Source organism: Rhinolophus sinicus, linkage group LG05 (assembly GCF_036562045.2).
Source record: "Rhinolophus sinicus isolate RSC01 linkage group LG05, ASM3656204v1, whole genome shotgun sequence".
Lineage (NCBI taxonomy): Eukaryota > Metazoa > Chordata > Mammalia > Chiroptera > Rhinolophidae > Rhinolophus > Rhinolophus sinicus.
The window spans coordinates 91,264,828-91,282,001 of NC_133755.1; the positions used below are offsets into that span (position 1 = coordinate 91,264,828).

At 38.4% G+C, this 17,174-nt stretch overlaps 1 protein-coding gene across 1 annotated transcript in view; it reads left to right on the forward strand.

Moving 5' to 3' along the window:
* CDC5L (cell division cycle 5 like) overlaps nucleotides 1-17,174 on the forward strand; it is a 40,088-nt gene that overhangs the window by 5,564 nt on the left and 17,350 nt on the right. Inside the window, exons 5-10 of the mRNA XM_019734745.2 lie at nucleotides 810-909; nucleotides 6,012-6,230; nucleotides 7,625-7,769; nucleotides 9,019-9,207; nucleotides 12,968-13,116; nucleotides 15,644-15,806. Of these exons, the coding sequence (XP_019590304.1) occupies nucleotides 810-909; nucleotides 6,012-6,230; nucleotides 7,625-7,769; nucleotides 9,019-9,207; nucleotides 12,968-13,116; nucleotides 15,644-15,806 (965 nt within the window). The remainder of the gene's footprint in view (nucleotides 1-809; nucleotides 910-6,011; nucleotides 6,231-7,624; nucleotides 7,770-9,018; nucleotides 9,208-12,967; nucleotides 13,117-15,643; nucleotides 15,807-17,174) is intronic.

Consider the following 17,174-nt stretch of genomic DNA (forward strand, 5'->3'; position numbering starts at 1 on the left):
ATACTTGCTAGGTGCTTTACCTATCTCATTTTACTTAGCTTTTTTTTTATTTTTTTATTTTTTAAAGATTTTATTGGGGAAGGGGAACAGGACTTTATTGGGGAACAATGGTCAAATTGTTGTCCTTTCAATCTTAGTTATGGGGGGTTCTGTTCAGCTTCAAGTTGTTCTTTCAGTCTTAGTTGTGGAGGGCGCAGCTCAGCTCCAGGTCCAGTTGCCGTTGCTAGTTGCAGGGGGCACAGCCCACCATCCCTTGTGGGAGTCGAACCGGCAACCTTGTGGTTGAGAGGACAGGCTCCAACCAACTGAGCCATCCGGGAGCTCAGCGGCAGCTCAGCTCAAGGTGTCGTGTTCAATCTTAGTTGCAGGGGGCGCTGCCCACCATCCCTTGCGGGACTCGAGGAATTGAACTGGCAGCCTTGTGGTTGAGAGCCCACTGGCCCATGTGGGAATCGAACCGGCAGCCTTTGGAGTTAGGAGCACGGAGCTCTAACTGCCTGAGCCACCGGGCCAGCCCCCTTTACTTAGCTTTTCTTAACATCCCTGTGAAGTAGGAATTGTTATTCTCCTTTTATAGATGATGAGACATTCTCAGGGAGGGTAAGTTATCCAGGGTCATATAGGTAGCAAGTGGTGGGCCTGGTTTTTAACTTAGGTTTCTCTGATTTAAAAACACAAGCTATTTTTATTATGCTATCCGATATAATAATTATATGTGGTTTTTCTAATCTTAAGCAATAGGGTATGTCTCTCACATACCTAGCTTCTGTTGGAGAAGAACTTAGTTTTTCTTCTCTTTATTTTTGCAGATGAACTTGAGATGCTTTCTGAAGCTAGAGCTCGCCTGGCTAATACTCAGGGAAAGAAGGCAAAGAGGAAAGCAAGAGAGAAACAGTTGGAAGAAGCAAGGTATGGTTGTTTTCATCCATAGTTGAACAATTGGTCTATGCATCCTTAGGCCTAATAAAACTGCGTGATTTATCCAACCTTATTGGGTGAGTAATAATTAGAATTGTCCAATTCCAGTTTTGCTAATATTCCTTAGTTTATTACTTGAAAAAGTCTTATTTTTTCCCCCCAACCATTTCAGAATATAGAAAATGCATATTAAAATTTTTTTTTGGTAAGATACAGCAGAAATAATGCCGAGATAGTTCAGTTGGCAGGTTGGATTTTTCTGTTAGCATAGGAGAGCTTTGTTTGTTGTAGCCATCTTGGAGTCAGATGGCTGGAGGACTGTGTGACTTTTGCATGATTGCCAGTTAGCTACTCTGCTTGATTAGTGTTGGGCAAGCACTGGCTTAAAACAGGAAACTCGACTGAGCATAGATGGACTGAACATTAATGAACCTCAAACCACATTTTAGGCTCTCACAGAAATTTGGATTTAAAAAGTGAGTGAATTAAGTACTGCCCTCTACTCAAGGTCCTCTCCACTTTCCTCTCCCGTTTTTTCCTTTTGGTTGGCGCCATGATTGACATCATTTCTAATGGACCAGAAACGAAGAGGAAGTGGATAAAGGAAAAGCCTGAATTGTATAAGAGCTTATTAACGTTTGGAATTCAGGCATTGTAATCTTAGTACACAGCTGTCTTGTGGTCCCCAAGTCAGGAAGTGCTTTCTGACCTGATGAGTAGCATTATGTTGATGGTTTCCCCCGTAATGGCTTTCAAGTGCCAGATTTTGGGATGGAGCGTTCTTTCATGCCTGAGGATGCTTGTTTTGGCATCACCGGCCAATCACTAACCCAGAAGAGTAACTTATGATGGAAGTACCAGTGGCCTGGGACAGTAAGCAGACACCAAGAGGAGGTACTAAATTTGCCAAGTCTCAGCCACCTTTCTATTCTGTACACTAGTTAGGGTTAAATAATGTGAGTAAGGTTGAAAAAATACTCATCCATTTTGTTCACGATTGGTTGAAAACCAGATGTTTTTGAGCCTTTAACCATATGGATTGGGCCAGGGACGTGGCAAGTGCACGTGTGAAAAATCTCCAAGTGTGGCTGACATTGCTCGCTTTAAGTACATTTTACCAGGTTTAAATTTACCCTATACTTTCTTTAGATTTTCTTAGCGAGTCTACACATCTTATAACTTAACGTATGTATATCTTATAACAGACTAGATAGGTCTCTATGCAAAGTGCAGTGCAGGGCTCTTTAAATGCTGAATTACAGATCTGTTTTATAACTTAAAGCTTCTTATTGATTATAAAAACATTACACTTTTCCGTTAGTGTTGTCTTTTTTTGGGGCATGGTTGATATCGTGCTGCATAGCTTGGTTGTATTCACTTAGCCTGTTTCCCGGAAAATAAGACCTAGCCAGACAATGAGCTCTAATTAGTCTTTTGGAGCAAAAATTAATACAAGACCTGGTATTATTTATTTGTTATATTTATTATATTATATATTATATCATATTATACCCGAGCGGGTATTATGTTATATAAGACCCAGTCTTATAGTAAAATAAGATCAGGTCTTATATTAATTTTTGCTCCAAAAGATGCATTAGAGCTAATTGTCCGGCTAGGTCTTATTTTTGGGGAAACATGGTAGTATTATATTGCAAAGGCTTTTTAATGTCATTTGAAGTCTTTATTTCCTTTATTTAAAGAATGAAGTTATTTTAACTTTTGAAGTGTTTCCTTTCAAACCTTTCTCTCAATATAGATGTGCATTTATGTATATGTACACACAAAATAACGTTGATATAAGATTCGATCATACTGTATATGTCATTTTGATGAAAAGTCAGCCGTTAATCTTATTGGGATTCCCTTGTAAGTTAATGAATCATTTTTCTTTTGCTGCTTTAAAGATTTTCTCCTTGTCTTTGGCTTCCAGCATTTTTAATACGATGTTTCTCTTTGTGGATTTCTTTATGTTCATCTTACTTGGAGTTTTGAGCTTTCAGGATGTGTAGGTTAATGAATTTCAATAAACTTGGGAAATTTTCAGCTATTATTTGTCAGAATAGTTTGTCTCCCTTTTTTCTTTCCTCTCCTTTTGGTACTTCTTTTGTGCATATGTTGGTGCACTTAATGGTGTCCCACATTTCTGTGAGGCTCGTTCGTACGTGGTTCTTCATTCTTTTTATCTCTGTTCTTCAGATTGCATAATCTTTATCCGTCTGTCTTCATGTTCGCTAATTCTTCTGTCAGTTTGAATCTACTGTGGAGCCTCTCTAGTGAAGTTTGCATTTCAGCTTTATCCTTTTCAACTCCACAATTTCCATTTGGTTCTTTTTAATCATTTCTATCTTTACTGATATTCTCTGTGTGATGCAACATTGTCATCATACCTTCCTTTACTTCTTTAATCATGGTTCCTTTTGTTCTTTGAACATACTTATGAGGGCTCCTTTGAAGTCTGTGAAATAGAACATCTGGTAGCTCTCACAGGCAGTTTCTGTTACCTGCTTTTTTTTTCTGGTGTGCAGATCATGCTTTCCTGTATTTTTTTTTGCATGTCTCATAATTTTTTGTTGAGAACTAGAGTTGAGATGGTAAAGCAATTCTGGGTCCTTGTGTTCCCTTCACCCCCTCCTTGTTACTGTTACTTACTTACTTGTGTAGTGCCTGGCTGGATTATTTAGTGAGTCTGTTCTTGCTTCCCTCCCCTCAGATGTGAAGCCTCCCATCTTGCTTTTCCTGCCGTGCAATCCTGGTGTGCCCACAGTCACCCTGGGATGACAGTGGTTTTGAAGGACTTTGGACATCCTTTTCCCTGGCTGCACCCGGCTGTTAAACTCTATTAATTGTTAGCTGATTGCTTCATTGTTTTCAGTGTCTTGGGGCATAGATTGCTCCATACATGGATCCAAATTTGGGCTCCTCCAAAGGGATACTTTCTGAAGTCGGTGCTTGATATTTGTTCTGACTTCAGGGAGGCTCCTCCCCCGTATGTCTTTCGATGTTTCTGTGGCAAACTAGCGGGCCTGCAGTTCAGCCTATTTCTCCAATGAACCTCTCGGTTTTTCTTCCCATTGCCTTTTACCACAACTTGCACAGTTCCTGAGAGTACCATTAGGCTTGAATGTCTCCATGCTCTGTTGCACGTGAAGTTACTGTCTTTGGGGAGATACCTGGAGTTCTCTGTTTTACTGTTGCACTCTGATGTGTTTGTCTCCGAGTGACACCTTCACGTCAGGAGCTGAGTGCTCGGTGATGGGGTGGGTAACAGCCCTAGTTCTCCTTGGCCAGCCGTTTCCATCATGAAACCCTCATCCCACAATCTGGGGCGAGGGCTCTTAGGACTCCAGTATTTTCAGTAGCACTGTGCTCAAGATAGAGCCTCTGTCTGGGCAGAAGAAGGAAGCCACTACTTTTCTGCTCTGGATTGAACCAACCTCTTCAATGGATATCTGGAGGCAGGATTAAAAATGTTGCTATATTGTGCCCCTCCTGTAATGAAAGCCCTCTTACTGGGTGTGGCCAGTGTTCTTGGCTGCACCAGTGTGGAGTGGAGTTTCCATCTCCCTAAGCTGGGAGGGAGGAAGAGGGGGAAGGAGTGGATCTAGATTCAAGTATCACAGACTCTCATTTTTCTTACCAAGTTTTAGAGTTTCTTGGATAAATGCCTCTTCGTTTGCTCTATCACCTTAGGATCCCTTTCAGAAACTTAAAATTATCATTTTTTTTTTTTACTAATTTTTGTCAGTTTTTCTGGGGAATGGGTCTGCAGAGCCTCCTGAAGCTGGAAGTTGCTCCTGTGTACTGTTTTATAAATTTATTTCCCCCCCCTTTAATATTGTGAATAACTGTTCTCATCAAGTCATTAAAATGATAGCATCATGGGAAAGTACAAAGAAAAAAGTAAAAAGTAAATGAAATTCCAACTTCCAGTGATTATCACTGTTAATATTTGGCACACATTCTTCACATCTCGCCATGCATAGCATAATTGATAGATATGCATATAATATTTGTATGTTGCTCCATAACATGTAAATTTCATAATAATAATTACGTAAGTGTGTCTTGGGCATCTTTCCACGTCAGAATAGATTTATAGGCTTTTTAAAGGTTATATAGATGACTGTTATGCTATGCAATCTTATAACTATGTTATAAATTCATTTAACTCATTTCTTATTTTTGGATGTTTAGATTCTGTCTGGCTATCCACTATTCAGAACAGCGCTAGGGGAACAGTCTTGTAGCTAAGTCCTTGTTCATGTTCTTATTTATTTCCTTAGGCTTATGGCAGAGGAGTGAATTTGCTGGGTTAAACAATTTTTTTAAACTTTAGTGTTTTAATGTATATTTCTGAATTCTCTTTGGGAAAAGGTGTACCAGTTTGCTTTCTTAGTATTACCAGTGTGGGAGAATGGAGAATGTCCCCTTTTTGCACCCTGGCCATTAAAACAAAACAAAAAACTGAATGCTAATAGATATGCAAAAGTGGTACTTGTTGATTTAATTTGTGATTTTTAAGTTATTAGTTAGGTAAATCTTTTGTCATTTTAGCAATTTGCATTGTTTTTTTTAAAGTGAACCGTTTATTTCCTTTTGCTCCTTTTTCCTTTTGGGTTGCATTTTTTAAAAACTTGCATAGATTATTATATCGAACCATTCCTAATATTAATTGAAAATATTTTTTTCTTATTATTTGCCTTTTAATTTTGTTTTATGATTTTTCTTTACAGAGTGCTGCAGAAATATGAAATTTAAATTTCAAAGCCATTGATCTTTTTTTTTGTTCTTTATTTAATTTATAGTTATTGAGTACATTCCCATCCAGAGATAAGATAACATATTTACTTACATAGTTCCTTTTGGTTTTTCTTTTTGCTTTGTGTGTGTGTGTGTGTGTGTGTGTGTGTGTGTGCGCGCGCGCGCACATATGCATGTGTCTTTAAATTGAAACTGAACTATATTTTGGTGAATGGTGTGAGGTGAGGATTTATTTCTTCCCCAAATAACCAAAAACTTTTCTTAACTCTTTTGGATAACCATCCCATCCCCATGGCATGTGATTTTCAAGGTGTTGTGTTCTTTTTCAGGCGTCTTGCTGCCCTCCAGAAGAGAAGAGAACTTCGAGCAGCTGGCATAGAAATTCAGAAGAAAAGAAAAAAGAAGAGAGGAGTTGATTATAATGCTGAAATCCCATTTGAAAAAAAGCCTGCTCTTGGTTTTTATGATACTTCTGAGGAAAACTACCAGGCTCTTGATGCAGATTTCAGGAAGTTAAGACAACAGGATCTTGATGGGGAGCTAAGATCGTAAGTGGCCTTGCTGGTTTTGAAAACAGAAAAATATTAGTCGGAATTTTATGGAGGGCCAAGTATTATCCTTGCCAGAGACAGACTTTTATTGTTTAGCACAGTGTGGCCCACATACGCTTTTATTTATTAATGGGTTGACCTTTCTGAGAAAATCAGTGACCCTGGCTCTGCTGTTTTTAGCAGACATGCTGTTTGTGTCTCTTGAAATGTCTGCGCTTTGGGTCTTAGTGAACTGTCTTCTCAGAGTCACAGTCTTAGGATTTATGTACATTTGTGACCAGGTTGTTCTACTAATAGTCTGAAGGAATCTGTCAAAATGTCTGGTTCGTTTTGGTTTTTCTAGTGAAAGTTTTATCTCCTTTTTCTTAAAATGAAAATTGAAAAAACTCACCAATACATTCTAAAATTTTTCACTTAATGAGGATTAGTAGGTATATTTATAAAATGTTTGTTTTAGGGTTCGTGAGATTTTGCCTATTGCTAGGGATTTTTAGAGTTTCTTTAATTATTAGATTTGAATATTGTGAGGAGAACCTTTATATTGTCAAAAGTTCTTTCTTTTTTAACTCGTTGACTGACTTTGCATTTCTATTGACATGAATTGTTCCTAAACAACAGATATCAGCCACTGTGAAACAAGATTTTCTTGGATGTACTCCATTGTATTTTCTCAAAATAGGACCTTGCTTTAGGTAGCTTCTGCAAATAAAGAGACTGAAGATGAAAACTAATCATTTGGAAGGAGTAGACTAGATGGGGGAAGAGGATGACACACAGAAGGGAAGGAGGCCTTCCTGGAGCTTTAAAAGATGGCCTTGAGCCTGGCTTTAGACAAGTTTTTGGTGTAATTTGTCAGGAGTTAAAATATCCTTTTTAAAAATTTTGTGAATTTTAAAATCATAACAAGCAATTGAATAAGTTTTAAATTTTTAAATTAAAAAATTTGCAATGTTTTCATTCCCTTCATATAATTGTTTTCCTTTTTAGAATACTTCATAATTTTCTTATGTACATACACATACTTATATATGAATATATGTGATATCGGAATAGTTCTGTGTTTTTCTTTTAATGTTGTGTTGTATATAACATTTAGCTTATTGTCATAGTTTTTATAGTTATATAGTTTTAACATTCAATACTTAAATTACTTAGTGTATCCCATTTTATTCATAATTGTTAGCTATTCTAAGTCTGCATTCCTCTTGAATATAGTGGGTAGGTAATGGTGTAAGGACCAACTTAATGTATATAGTTTATTTTGATTGTTTATTAGTTTTCTTAGAAATGGGCTTATTTTGTTAAACTGTATGAGAGTATTTATATGGCTTTTAATGTTATTGCCTATATGTATCTTTGAAAAGAAAAATTTCTATTTTGATCCATGACAGTGAAAAAGAAGGAAGAGATAGAAAAAAAGACAAGCAGCATTTGAAAAGGAAAAAAGAATCTGATTTGCCATCAGCTATTCTTCAAACTAGTGGTGTTTCTGAATTTACTAAAAAGAGAAGCAAACTAGTACTTCCTGCCCCTCAGGTAATATGATAAAAGCAGTTTTTTCATTGTGTGAACTCATATGTTAACCATTAATTCAGCAAATATCTGAGGGCCTATGTACCAAGTTTTTGCTAGGTGCTGGTTCCCCTGCAAAACTGATAGTATAGTAGGTGAGCCACATAAAAATAAGTCATTGTGATTATAGCATGATAAATAAGCACCACCTCCTCTGCATAATGATACCAGGCCTTAAACTACTCGTGATGGTTTAGTAACTGATGGTCAGCTGTTACCAGTTTGTCAGCAGGTTAGGGCTCCCAGGCCTCATTTTTGTGGTTGACCAGGATAAAGATGGTGTTTGGCTCTGTGGACTTTTCACTGCTTTCTTTTAGGAAATGTTTTGTTGTCATACTTTTTGAGCCAACAGCAGTGAAAGTCACCGTGGGAGTTGAGGAGAAGAGAGATAGAAACATTTCCTCATTCAGCTTATCATGGACTCTATTCCTTTGACTTGATGATAGTTGGGTAGAAACATGGGAATTTTGGATAAGCTCTTGGGTTTGTTTTTTGCAAGTACAGATGAAAAGGGAATTATTGATTGATTGCCACAGGAGAGGAGCTGAATAAGCTCTTGTTCTGTTTCGAATAGTATAGCTCTGTGGAACTGGACAGTTTAATGGAGCACAGTGATGGACTTAGGAAGCCAGAGAAGCTTCTCTCCCCAAGTGAGTGCACTGGCTGTATCAACACAAGATTCTTCAGCACAAACAAAATAATTTTGTCAGATTCTGCCCTTCCTAGTACTAGTGATATTTCTTAAATTGGGACTTTGCCTGTTATTTTCTTAGTGCTCCTTAGGATATTCATTTTGGTAAAGTTACTAAGATAATACATTTTGATTTTTTAAGGGATCTTATGGGTAAGTGGACTCTGTGGTTTTCGGTCATCCCACCATATGATAGTTTTGTACAAACAATACTATTTTATGTTTTTGGTTTATTAATATGTTGCTTGGTTTAAAAGAATTTCAGTATGGAAATACATACAAAACTTTGCAGCTTGATATCATGGAATCCTCCCCCCGCCCCCACCCCCACATATTATATAGGAAAGACTTAAAAACTTTATTATGGAAATTTTTAAACCCACAAAAAGTAAAGAAAGTAATACAGTGAACCTCATGTACTCATCACACAGTTTTAGCAATTTATCTTTCTGGAATATGAACCTTTTAAGCTGTGTTCTTCTCTGGTTAAAATATTGTTTACTGTGATAACTGTCGTTTTAGATTTCCGATGCAGAACTCCAGGAAGTTGTGAAAGTAGGCCAAGCAAGTGAAATTGCCCGTCAAACTGCTGAGGAATCTGGCATCACAAACTCGGCCTCCAGTACTCTTCTGTCTGAGTACAATGTCACCAACAACAGCATTGCTCTTCGAACCCCACGGACGCCAGCTTCCCAGGACAGAATTCTGCAGGTAAGCTGTCACACAGTAGAGGAAGCCTTTCACTTTGTTTGTTGTTCTTGGAAGCATTCGGAAGGTGAACACTGAGTGGTTTGGTTTTGTTTCTTTTAGGGTAAACCGTTTGAAACTGAATCCTGAATGCACAGATCTTAGCGATTTCTAGAGCAGGGAAGCTAACTCAGCATATTCAGTAATTTGGTGCTTTCCTTTCTTCATTTATTAAGTCATAGTTTTTTTGAAGCCAGCCCTTCTACCTTCTACCTTCTAATGCAGTCTTTGGTATCTGTCAGTAAAGCACAGCATTGTAAAATGTCATGTTGCCTAGCAATCCTAGAAAGAAATCAGATGTGTATAGTCAGTAATTTTTAAAACTTCTTGCATTTCTGGACTTAGCTCGGCCTAGGCTGCTGTCAGTACTCCTTCCTTCTCCTTAATACGTGATCTGTACAGCCCTGGGTGTTCTTAGGGTATCTGCATGCCAGAGGATAACAAAACACTTATTGAGTCTTTTATTAGCCTTAACATCTCATTTCCTTTTTTCTGATAGTCAGAAATATAATTTTAAAGTTTTGATTCAGGAGTCAAGTAGTCCTATAAGGCTTAGTAAGAAAACAATTGAGTCCCTCATCACTTGCTCTTTAGAGGCATCAATTACAATTCTTGGTTCTTATTACCTTATTGCGAAGACACTTGTAACATGTTGATTTTTTTTTTCTTCCAGTTTTAGGCATTTTTCCATCCAGAATTTGAACATTTGGCTCTCTTACATCTTCTGCCTTTATCATGCATGCACTCTTTCCATTCCCTCATTTTCCATTACAGTTATGTCGTAATTTTGGTTAGCTCCATATTCATGGTTTATGTTATGACTATGGAAACCATATTCATTGCTGAGCCACAAAGTGCTTTATAATTATGCACGGTATTTTGTTTTTCTTTGAGTTAATACTTGTTTTATTCAGTTGCTAAATTTTCTGATTACTTAGCACTAATTCAACTCTAAACTTTACATTAACTGTGTAAATCTATAATCTGGGCAAATTTTAGTTATTATCTTTTTGGAGAAGTCTTTCCCAGAACTTCTCAATGTTCTAGTCTGGACTGATTACTCTTAAGATTTGTTTATAGCTCCTTCTCTTAATTACCCTTCACTGTCACCATAGAAAGTCCTTTGGGTCCCCTCTTTCCTGGTTCCCATGTCTTTGGCTTTCTTGGTTTAGTCCCTTGTTAATGAAGCATTTCCTTTAGTAGCTTTCTTGAGGAAACGTCCATGGGAGATGGAATTTTTAAGACCTGGCATATCTGTAAATTACTATTCTACTTTCTTATTTGATAGGTAATATAACTGGGTATAGAATTCCAGATTGAAATGGTTTTTGTTCAGTTTTGAAGGCAGCGCTCCAGTGTCTTCTGGCTTCCATTGTTGTTGAGGCCTCCGGTGTCATTCAGGTTGTTAATAAGAAACCTGTTTTTTTCTTTCTCTGGAAGTTTATACGATCTTTTCTTTTTCACAGGCATGTTTCTTGGTGTGGATCTGTTTTCAGCACTGTGTTAAGTGCTTGGTGGATCTTTTCATTCTGGAGACTCATGGCCTTCAATTCTGGGAAATTATTTTGAAATTAAAAAAAATTTTCTCGCTTTCACTGATCTGTTCTCTTATGGACCTTAAATTTTCTTTTTTATTCCTCTCAGGTTTTCTGTTTTAATTGACTTTTTGACTTATTACTAGGAAATTTTCTGAATTTTATCTTTATTCAGTGTTAAAATTTCTACTGTCATAGTTTCAATTTCCAAGAGTTTTTTAAAAATGTGTTCAGTTTTTAATATTTAATTCTTAATTATGAATATCTTCTTTTATTTCTCTGAGGCTATTAATGATAATTTTGTTTTATTTTTATCGGGTTTTTCCCCCCTGCATATTCTTTACGTTTCTTTTGTTAGTTTTATTCTCTTTCATATGAATTATTTTTTTAAGTACCTTTTTATTTTTATTTTATTTTATTGGGGAATAATGTGTTTCTCCAGGGCCCACCAAGTCATTGTCCTTCAATCTCGTTGTGGAGGGCGCAGCTCAGCTCCAAGTCTAGTCGCCATTTTCAATCTTAGTTGCAGGGGGCGCAGCCCACCATCCATGTAGGAATTGAACCAGCAACCTTGTTGTTGAGAGCTCGCGCTCTAACCAACTGAGCCATCTGGCTGCCCCCTTCTTAAATATCTTTTGATCTTTGGTTCTGTGCCTATATTTAGTAGGTAGAGGTGGGGCAATTAAAGCTGAGGAGAAACTCCTTGGGTGTGGGTGAGGCTCCTTGACTCTGCGCTTCCTTGTAGGCTGAGCTGGCTGAGGTGTTTCATTGGGGAATTATTGATGTCAGTATTTCTAGATCTTTTCTCTTGGGTTAGTTAGATTCCCCAGAGAAGTAAGTAGCTTCCAGTCTCCTTCCTGGAGGGCATAAAGCTGGCCAGCCTTTTGGGCGCCTAGATGGGGGAAAATGCTTTGTATTTGGAATAGCAAAAAGAGCACCCATAGGACTTTGATAATGTGAAATTCAAAGATCTTTCCATGAATAAAGACATACTGAATAATGGAATAAGCCTTGCTCCAGTTATCTTTTTTGCCCCCAAATTTAATGGTTTAAACATTCTGTTATGGTCATGGTTTCTGTTGGTTCAGGAATTTAGACAGGGCATAGAAGGAATGGCTTATGTCTGCTCCATGATGTGTGGGGCCTCAGCTAAGACGACTCAGCATTTGGGGGTGACTTGATGGATAGGGCTTGGAATCATCATCATTCCATGTTTGGTGTTTGCTGCTGGCTGTGGGTTGGATCCGCATCTGGGAATATGGAATAAATTCAGCTTCTCCATGTGGCTTGGACTTGCTCACAGCATGGTGAGCATGGTGTCACCACAGCATGGTGACATCAAGAGTGGAACTTCCCCCATGGTCTCTCAGGGCTTCAGTGTGAGTGTGGTGGGAAGCTGCACTTTTTTCACCTTGGATGTCAGCAGTGTCACTTAATGCTGCGTTCTGTTAGTGATAGGCAAGTCACAAGCCCACTTAGATTCAAAAGGAGGGTTATAGACCCCGCCTCTTGATGGAAGGAGTATTAAGGTTGGATTATAACAAGAGCATGTGAGATGAGAAATATGTTTGTGATTATCTTTAAAAATAACAGTCTTTCACAGACCCTCAGTTGGGGATTAAGAGACTTGTAGGCGCAGTGGTGGAGGACTCAAGAGAGTATAGTCAGTCCTTCCTAAAGATCAGACAAAACTTCAGAAACCAACCTGCCTGTGTTAGTTCTTGTGAGGTGGATGTGCCAGTGGGTAGTGTCTTAACTTCCTAGTAGGAGAATCTGAGATTCAGAGAGGCTAATGAACACTAGATAAAGAATTAGTGATAAAGCTAGATTAAAGTTTAGGTGTTCTGACATTTAGCCTAAGATCACATTGGGAAATTTGAATTCTAAGTTCTTTATGATTATGAAGAGTTTGGCACAGGTAATAGGAGAAGCTTTTGGTAACGGTAATTTCATGTGAGGGCCACAAAAGCATTTCTTGACATAAAACTTTGTTCTTAAACGTCTGAGGTGCTATGTTCTGTTGACAGAAGGAATGCAAGTATTGAATTCTGCCATGGCCCAGTAGTCATTCTGTCTCTTGGCTTTCACTGAGAAAACGTGTAAGAATTCTGCCTGTTGTTTGTGTAGTAGGACCAGAAGAGAGGATTCTGTTCTTCTTTCTAAACTTTCTTTACTTTCTCGTTAATCAGGAAGCCCAGAACCTCATGGCCCTAACCAATGTGGACACCCCATTAAAAGGTGGACTAAACACACCTTTGCACGAGAGCGACTTCTCGGGTGTGACTCCACAGCGGCAGGTTGTACAGACTCCAAACACCGTTCTTTCTACCCCATTCAGGTATTGTAAATAAACAAATGTTTTCTGTTTTAGAAAACTTGAATCTGAGGACTTGGATAACATGTTTGCTTTAATAAGGTTAACAGAGAATCAAAATAAGTGATCAACTTGCCTTTTTCATTTCTTCTCACTCATAGTAGTAAATAACAAAATAGTGTCCAGGAAATGTTTAAATACCAAATGGAGCTTGCCTCTTTTTGTAAAGTTTCTGATGTTATCACCTTGTTTCTGAATACTTTTTATCTGATTTCGAAAAGCAAATTAATCCATTGTTAATGATTATTTGGTGAATTTAATAAAAATTGCAATTTTTTGAATGTATGTACGAGGTCTGACAATTAATTTTGCGAACTCACTCTAGAAAAGGTGCTACATACCTCATTGCTGAATATCACTACAGTCACCTTCGAAGTACTCCCCTTGGGAAGCTATGCACCCACGCCAGCACCTAGTCCACCCTTCAAAGCCATTTTGGAACTCTTTTTCTGGAATGGCCATCAGAGCTGTCATCGTATTACCCTTGATGTCCTGAGTGTCATCAAAATGTCTTCCTTTCAATATTTCCTTTTTCTTTGGGTGAAGAAAGCAGTCACTGGGGGCCAGATCAGGTGAGTAGGGAGGGTATTCCAGTGTAGTTATTTGTTTACTGGCTAAAAACTCCCTCACAGACAGTGCCGTGTGAGCTGGTGCGTTGTTGTGATGCAACAGCCATGAATTGTCGGAGAAAAGTTCAGGTCGTCTAACGTTTTCACGCAGCCTTTTCAGCACTTCCAAATAGTAAACTTGATGAACTGTCTGTCCAGTTGGTACAAATTCATAATGAATAATCCCTCTGATATCAAAAACGGTTAGCAACATTGTTGCAACAAGTTCGCGAACTTAATTGTCAGACCTCGTACGTATTACTGCTTTTCCCTAATATTTCATTATGAAAATTTCTAACATTCAGAGAGATTGAAAGAATGGTAAAACAAGCATCCATATACCCACCACTTAGATTCTACAGTTGTTAATATTTTACTGTGTTTTATCGCATATCCATCTATCAGTGCATCTTGCAGGTATCAGTCCATTTCACCCTTAAACCCTTCCTCGTGCATATCATTAAGTAGAGTTCAGAATTCAGTATTTGTTTGCAGTTTTTTTGTTTTAAGCTACTGTGTTTTTAAGAAGAATTTCCCCCCCTTCTTCCGCCTCCCTTCCCCCGACCCCCACTGCAGTTCAAACCGTTGTTTCTCAGTCTAGTTGTGTAGGACACAGCTCCCTGGCCCATGCTGGTATTATGAGCCTTGCGCTCCCCCCTGGCTGAGGCAGTCGGTTGCCAGTCGCCCACAGCAGCCCACGCGGACCTTCGGCTGCTCTCCCAGTCGGCTGCTCACAGCAGCCTAGCTCCTGGGAGAGCCGTTGTTCACAATCCTAGCTGTAGAGGGCGCAGCTCACTGGCCCATGTGGGAATCGGACTGGTGACCTTAGCATAAGGAGCTTGACACTCCAACCACCTGAGCCACTGGCTGGCCCAAGAATTTTTAAGATATCAGCGTTATAGAAGCTAGTCGTATTAAACTGAAATTTGAGCTTTTAAAGGTTAGAAATATTTGGGGTTTACTTTTAATTTTAAATGTTAGGATATGTCCTCCTACTGGTTGTTTAGTATGGAAAACATCTCAGACTATTACAACTGTACATGACAGCAGGATCAAGAAACACTGGCAGCCAAATCCTTATATATTAACACTTCTTGCAAGGCTGTAAGAGAGCCCAATCCGTCTTTCCCTGTGTATGTCTTGTCTCTCAACTTGATTGTACGTTCCTTGGGGGCAGGGACCATGTCTTATACGCTAGCACCTCACCTCACCTCTGGGGAACAGCTGTCTGGCAGCACCACCTGTCTGGAACATAGCTAAGATACAGGAAGTAAGCAACCAAAAAAAAAAAAGGCTGTGAGCAATTAAAGTTTAAGTTGCAAAGTCTATGGACTTTATTCCTAAGAGATTTCTTAGCCCTCACTCAGAACTATTCGTATTTAAATACGACTCTAAAAGCCTGGTGTTTAGCTTCCAAACAAAATGTAAAGAGAAGAATTACCTAAAGTAGGTCCACTGTTGATGATGTGATAGTGAACAGCTATAGGCAGGGAGGGCACAGATGATATGATGAAGACCCTGAACTCAGAGAGCTTGTGAGTGTGGTGGCTCACCTCTGTACCCACTGTGTGTTCTCAGCCACCCTGATGTGGCAGGAGAAAGTGGAAATAATGTTTGGTGGACCTAGTTTGGAAGGCAAGAAAACGTCAAATGTAATGACTGTTTGAAGTCAAGAAATTAAAAATACTGTGTGTAAATACTAAGCTAGCTGAGCTACACCTTTATTTTAACCTAGAGATCTAACTTAAAACCAGGTAGGGAGACAGAATTTCTGGAATCTTTATGTATTGTTTTCCTTGTAAAATAATTCATGTGAAAATCATTTGAAAGCATAACACAAATAAAAGTGGCATTTTTACTCATTAGCATTTCTGTTTTTCTAGGACTCCCTCTCATGGCTCTGAAGGGCTTACTCCCCGGAGTGGGACAACTCCCAAACCAGTTGTTAACTCCACCCCGGGTAGAACTCCTCTTCGAGACAAGTTAAACATTAATCCCGAGGATGGAATGGCAGACTACAGTGATCCCTCTTACGTGAAGCAAATGGTACATATCAATTCCTTTTTAATACTCTTAAAAAACTAAAAAAAAAAATCTCATGGGTGCCAAATTAAAATAATCCGCTTTGTCAGTGCCTACTACATATACCGTAAGAATCTAAACACCTACAAGTGTCAGCAAAGTAGAGTGGTTTGCAGTACTTGAGATGGGGACCTTGTGGTTGCATGCCTGCTTTTTCTTATTCTTAATCTGTTTGTGAATACTGATCATGCTTATAGTAATGCTCCTTGTATCTCTTTTATGATTTCAACTTTTATAACTTACTAATATTTTCTTGAGTGATACATTTATTTAAACTTTTTTTTCCTGTAAAATAAATTTTGTTTCAAATGCCTCATAAATGAGATTTTGACCCTGGAAGAAGGACAATCTAGATCTCAAAGCCAAGTTAATTTGTTAGTTTATTGCTGATCTTAGTGAAGTTTCGTGTGTATATTTCGCATGGTGATGTAGAAAGGTGATTATAAAAGTTACAGTTTTGCTCGGTCCATGTTACTGCTTTTATTACATCACTATTGGGACTTACCTGATGCCATAGAAATCATTTGTGAGATTTTTTTTTAATGAGTTCCAGTGATATTGGCCTGTTTTCAGTTTACAAATTAATTCTAACTTCATGTATACACTTGGTTAGTTTAGAATTTTTTAGTGCCCAAATTGATACCAACTTACGCCAACTCTGAATGGCTACGTAAGCATTACACAAATGAAGAATCTAATGTGTGCAGAGCACGGATCGGGACGCTTGAGGGGATTTAAAGTTGAGTCAAGATGTTCTTTGTCGTAAAGAAATTTATACGCTGGAGAGATTGGCAGTACGAAAACAAGTTCAAAAATAATTGTAGCATAAGAAGTACAATTGAGTTAAACCAACATGTTTAGGGTGGCCAAAGAAAGAAATAATAACATTTGTTGGGTGAGTACTAGGAAAGCCTTCCTTGAAGAGGTATGCTCAGGTGGGTGGCAGCTGTCCCAGGTGGAGGCCACAGCATGAGTATGCACAGACCAAGTTTTTAGCAACTCGTAGCAAGTCATCTGCTCCTCATATTTAGCATACATGTAACGGAGCAGCAGAAATGAGACTGAAAAGGTGAGCCAAGGATGTACTGGGGAACACTGGGCTCCAGGCAGTTTCCTTAGGGAACAATGGACTGTGTTTTTTTTGGATTGCATATAATCTAGTATTTCTGTTATACACACGCACATGCACACATACTCAGGCATCTTTCCAGATTAGGTTTTATTAGTTCAAGGATAAATTGACTTTGAGCTTGTTCTTTTCATTTGCTATTAAATTTCAGTGTCAGAAATGTTTTCCGTAAATAGAAACCCTAAAGGACTTTCTTCTGCCCA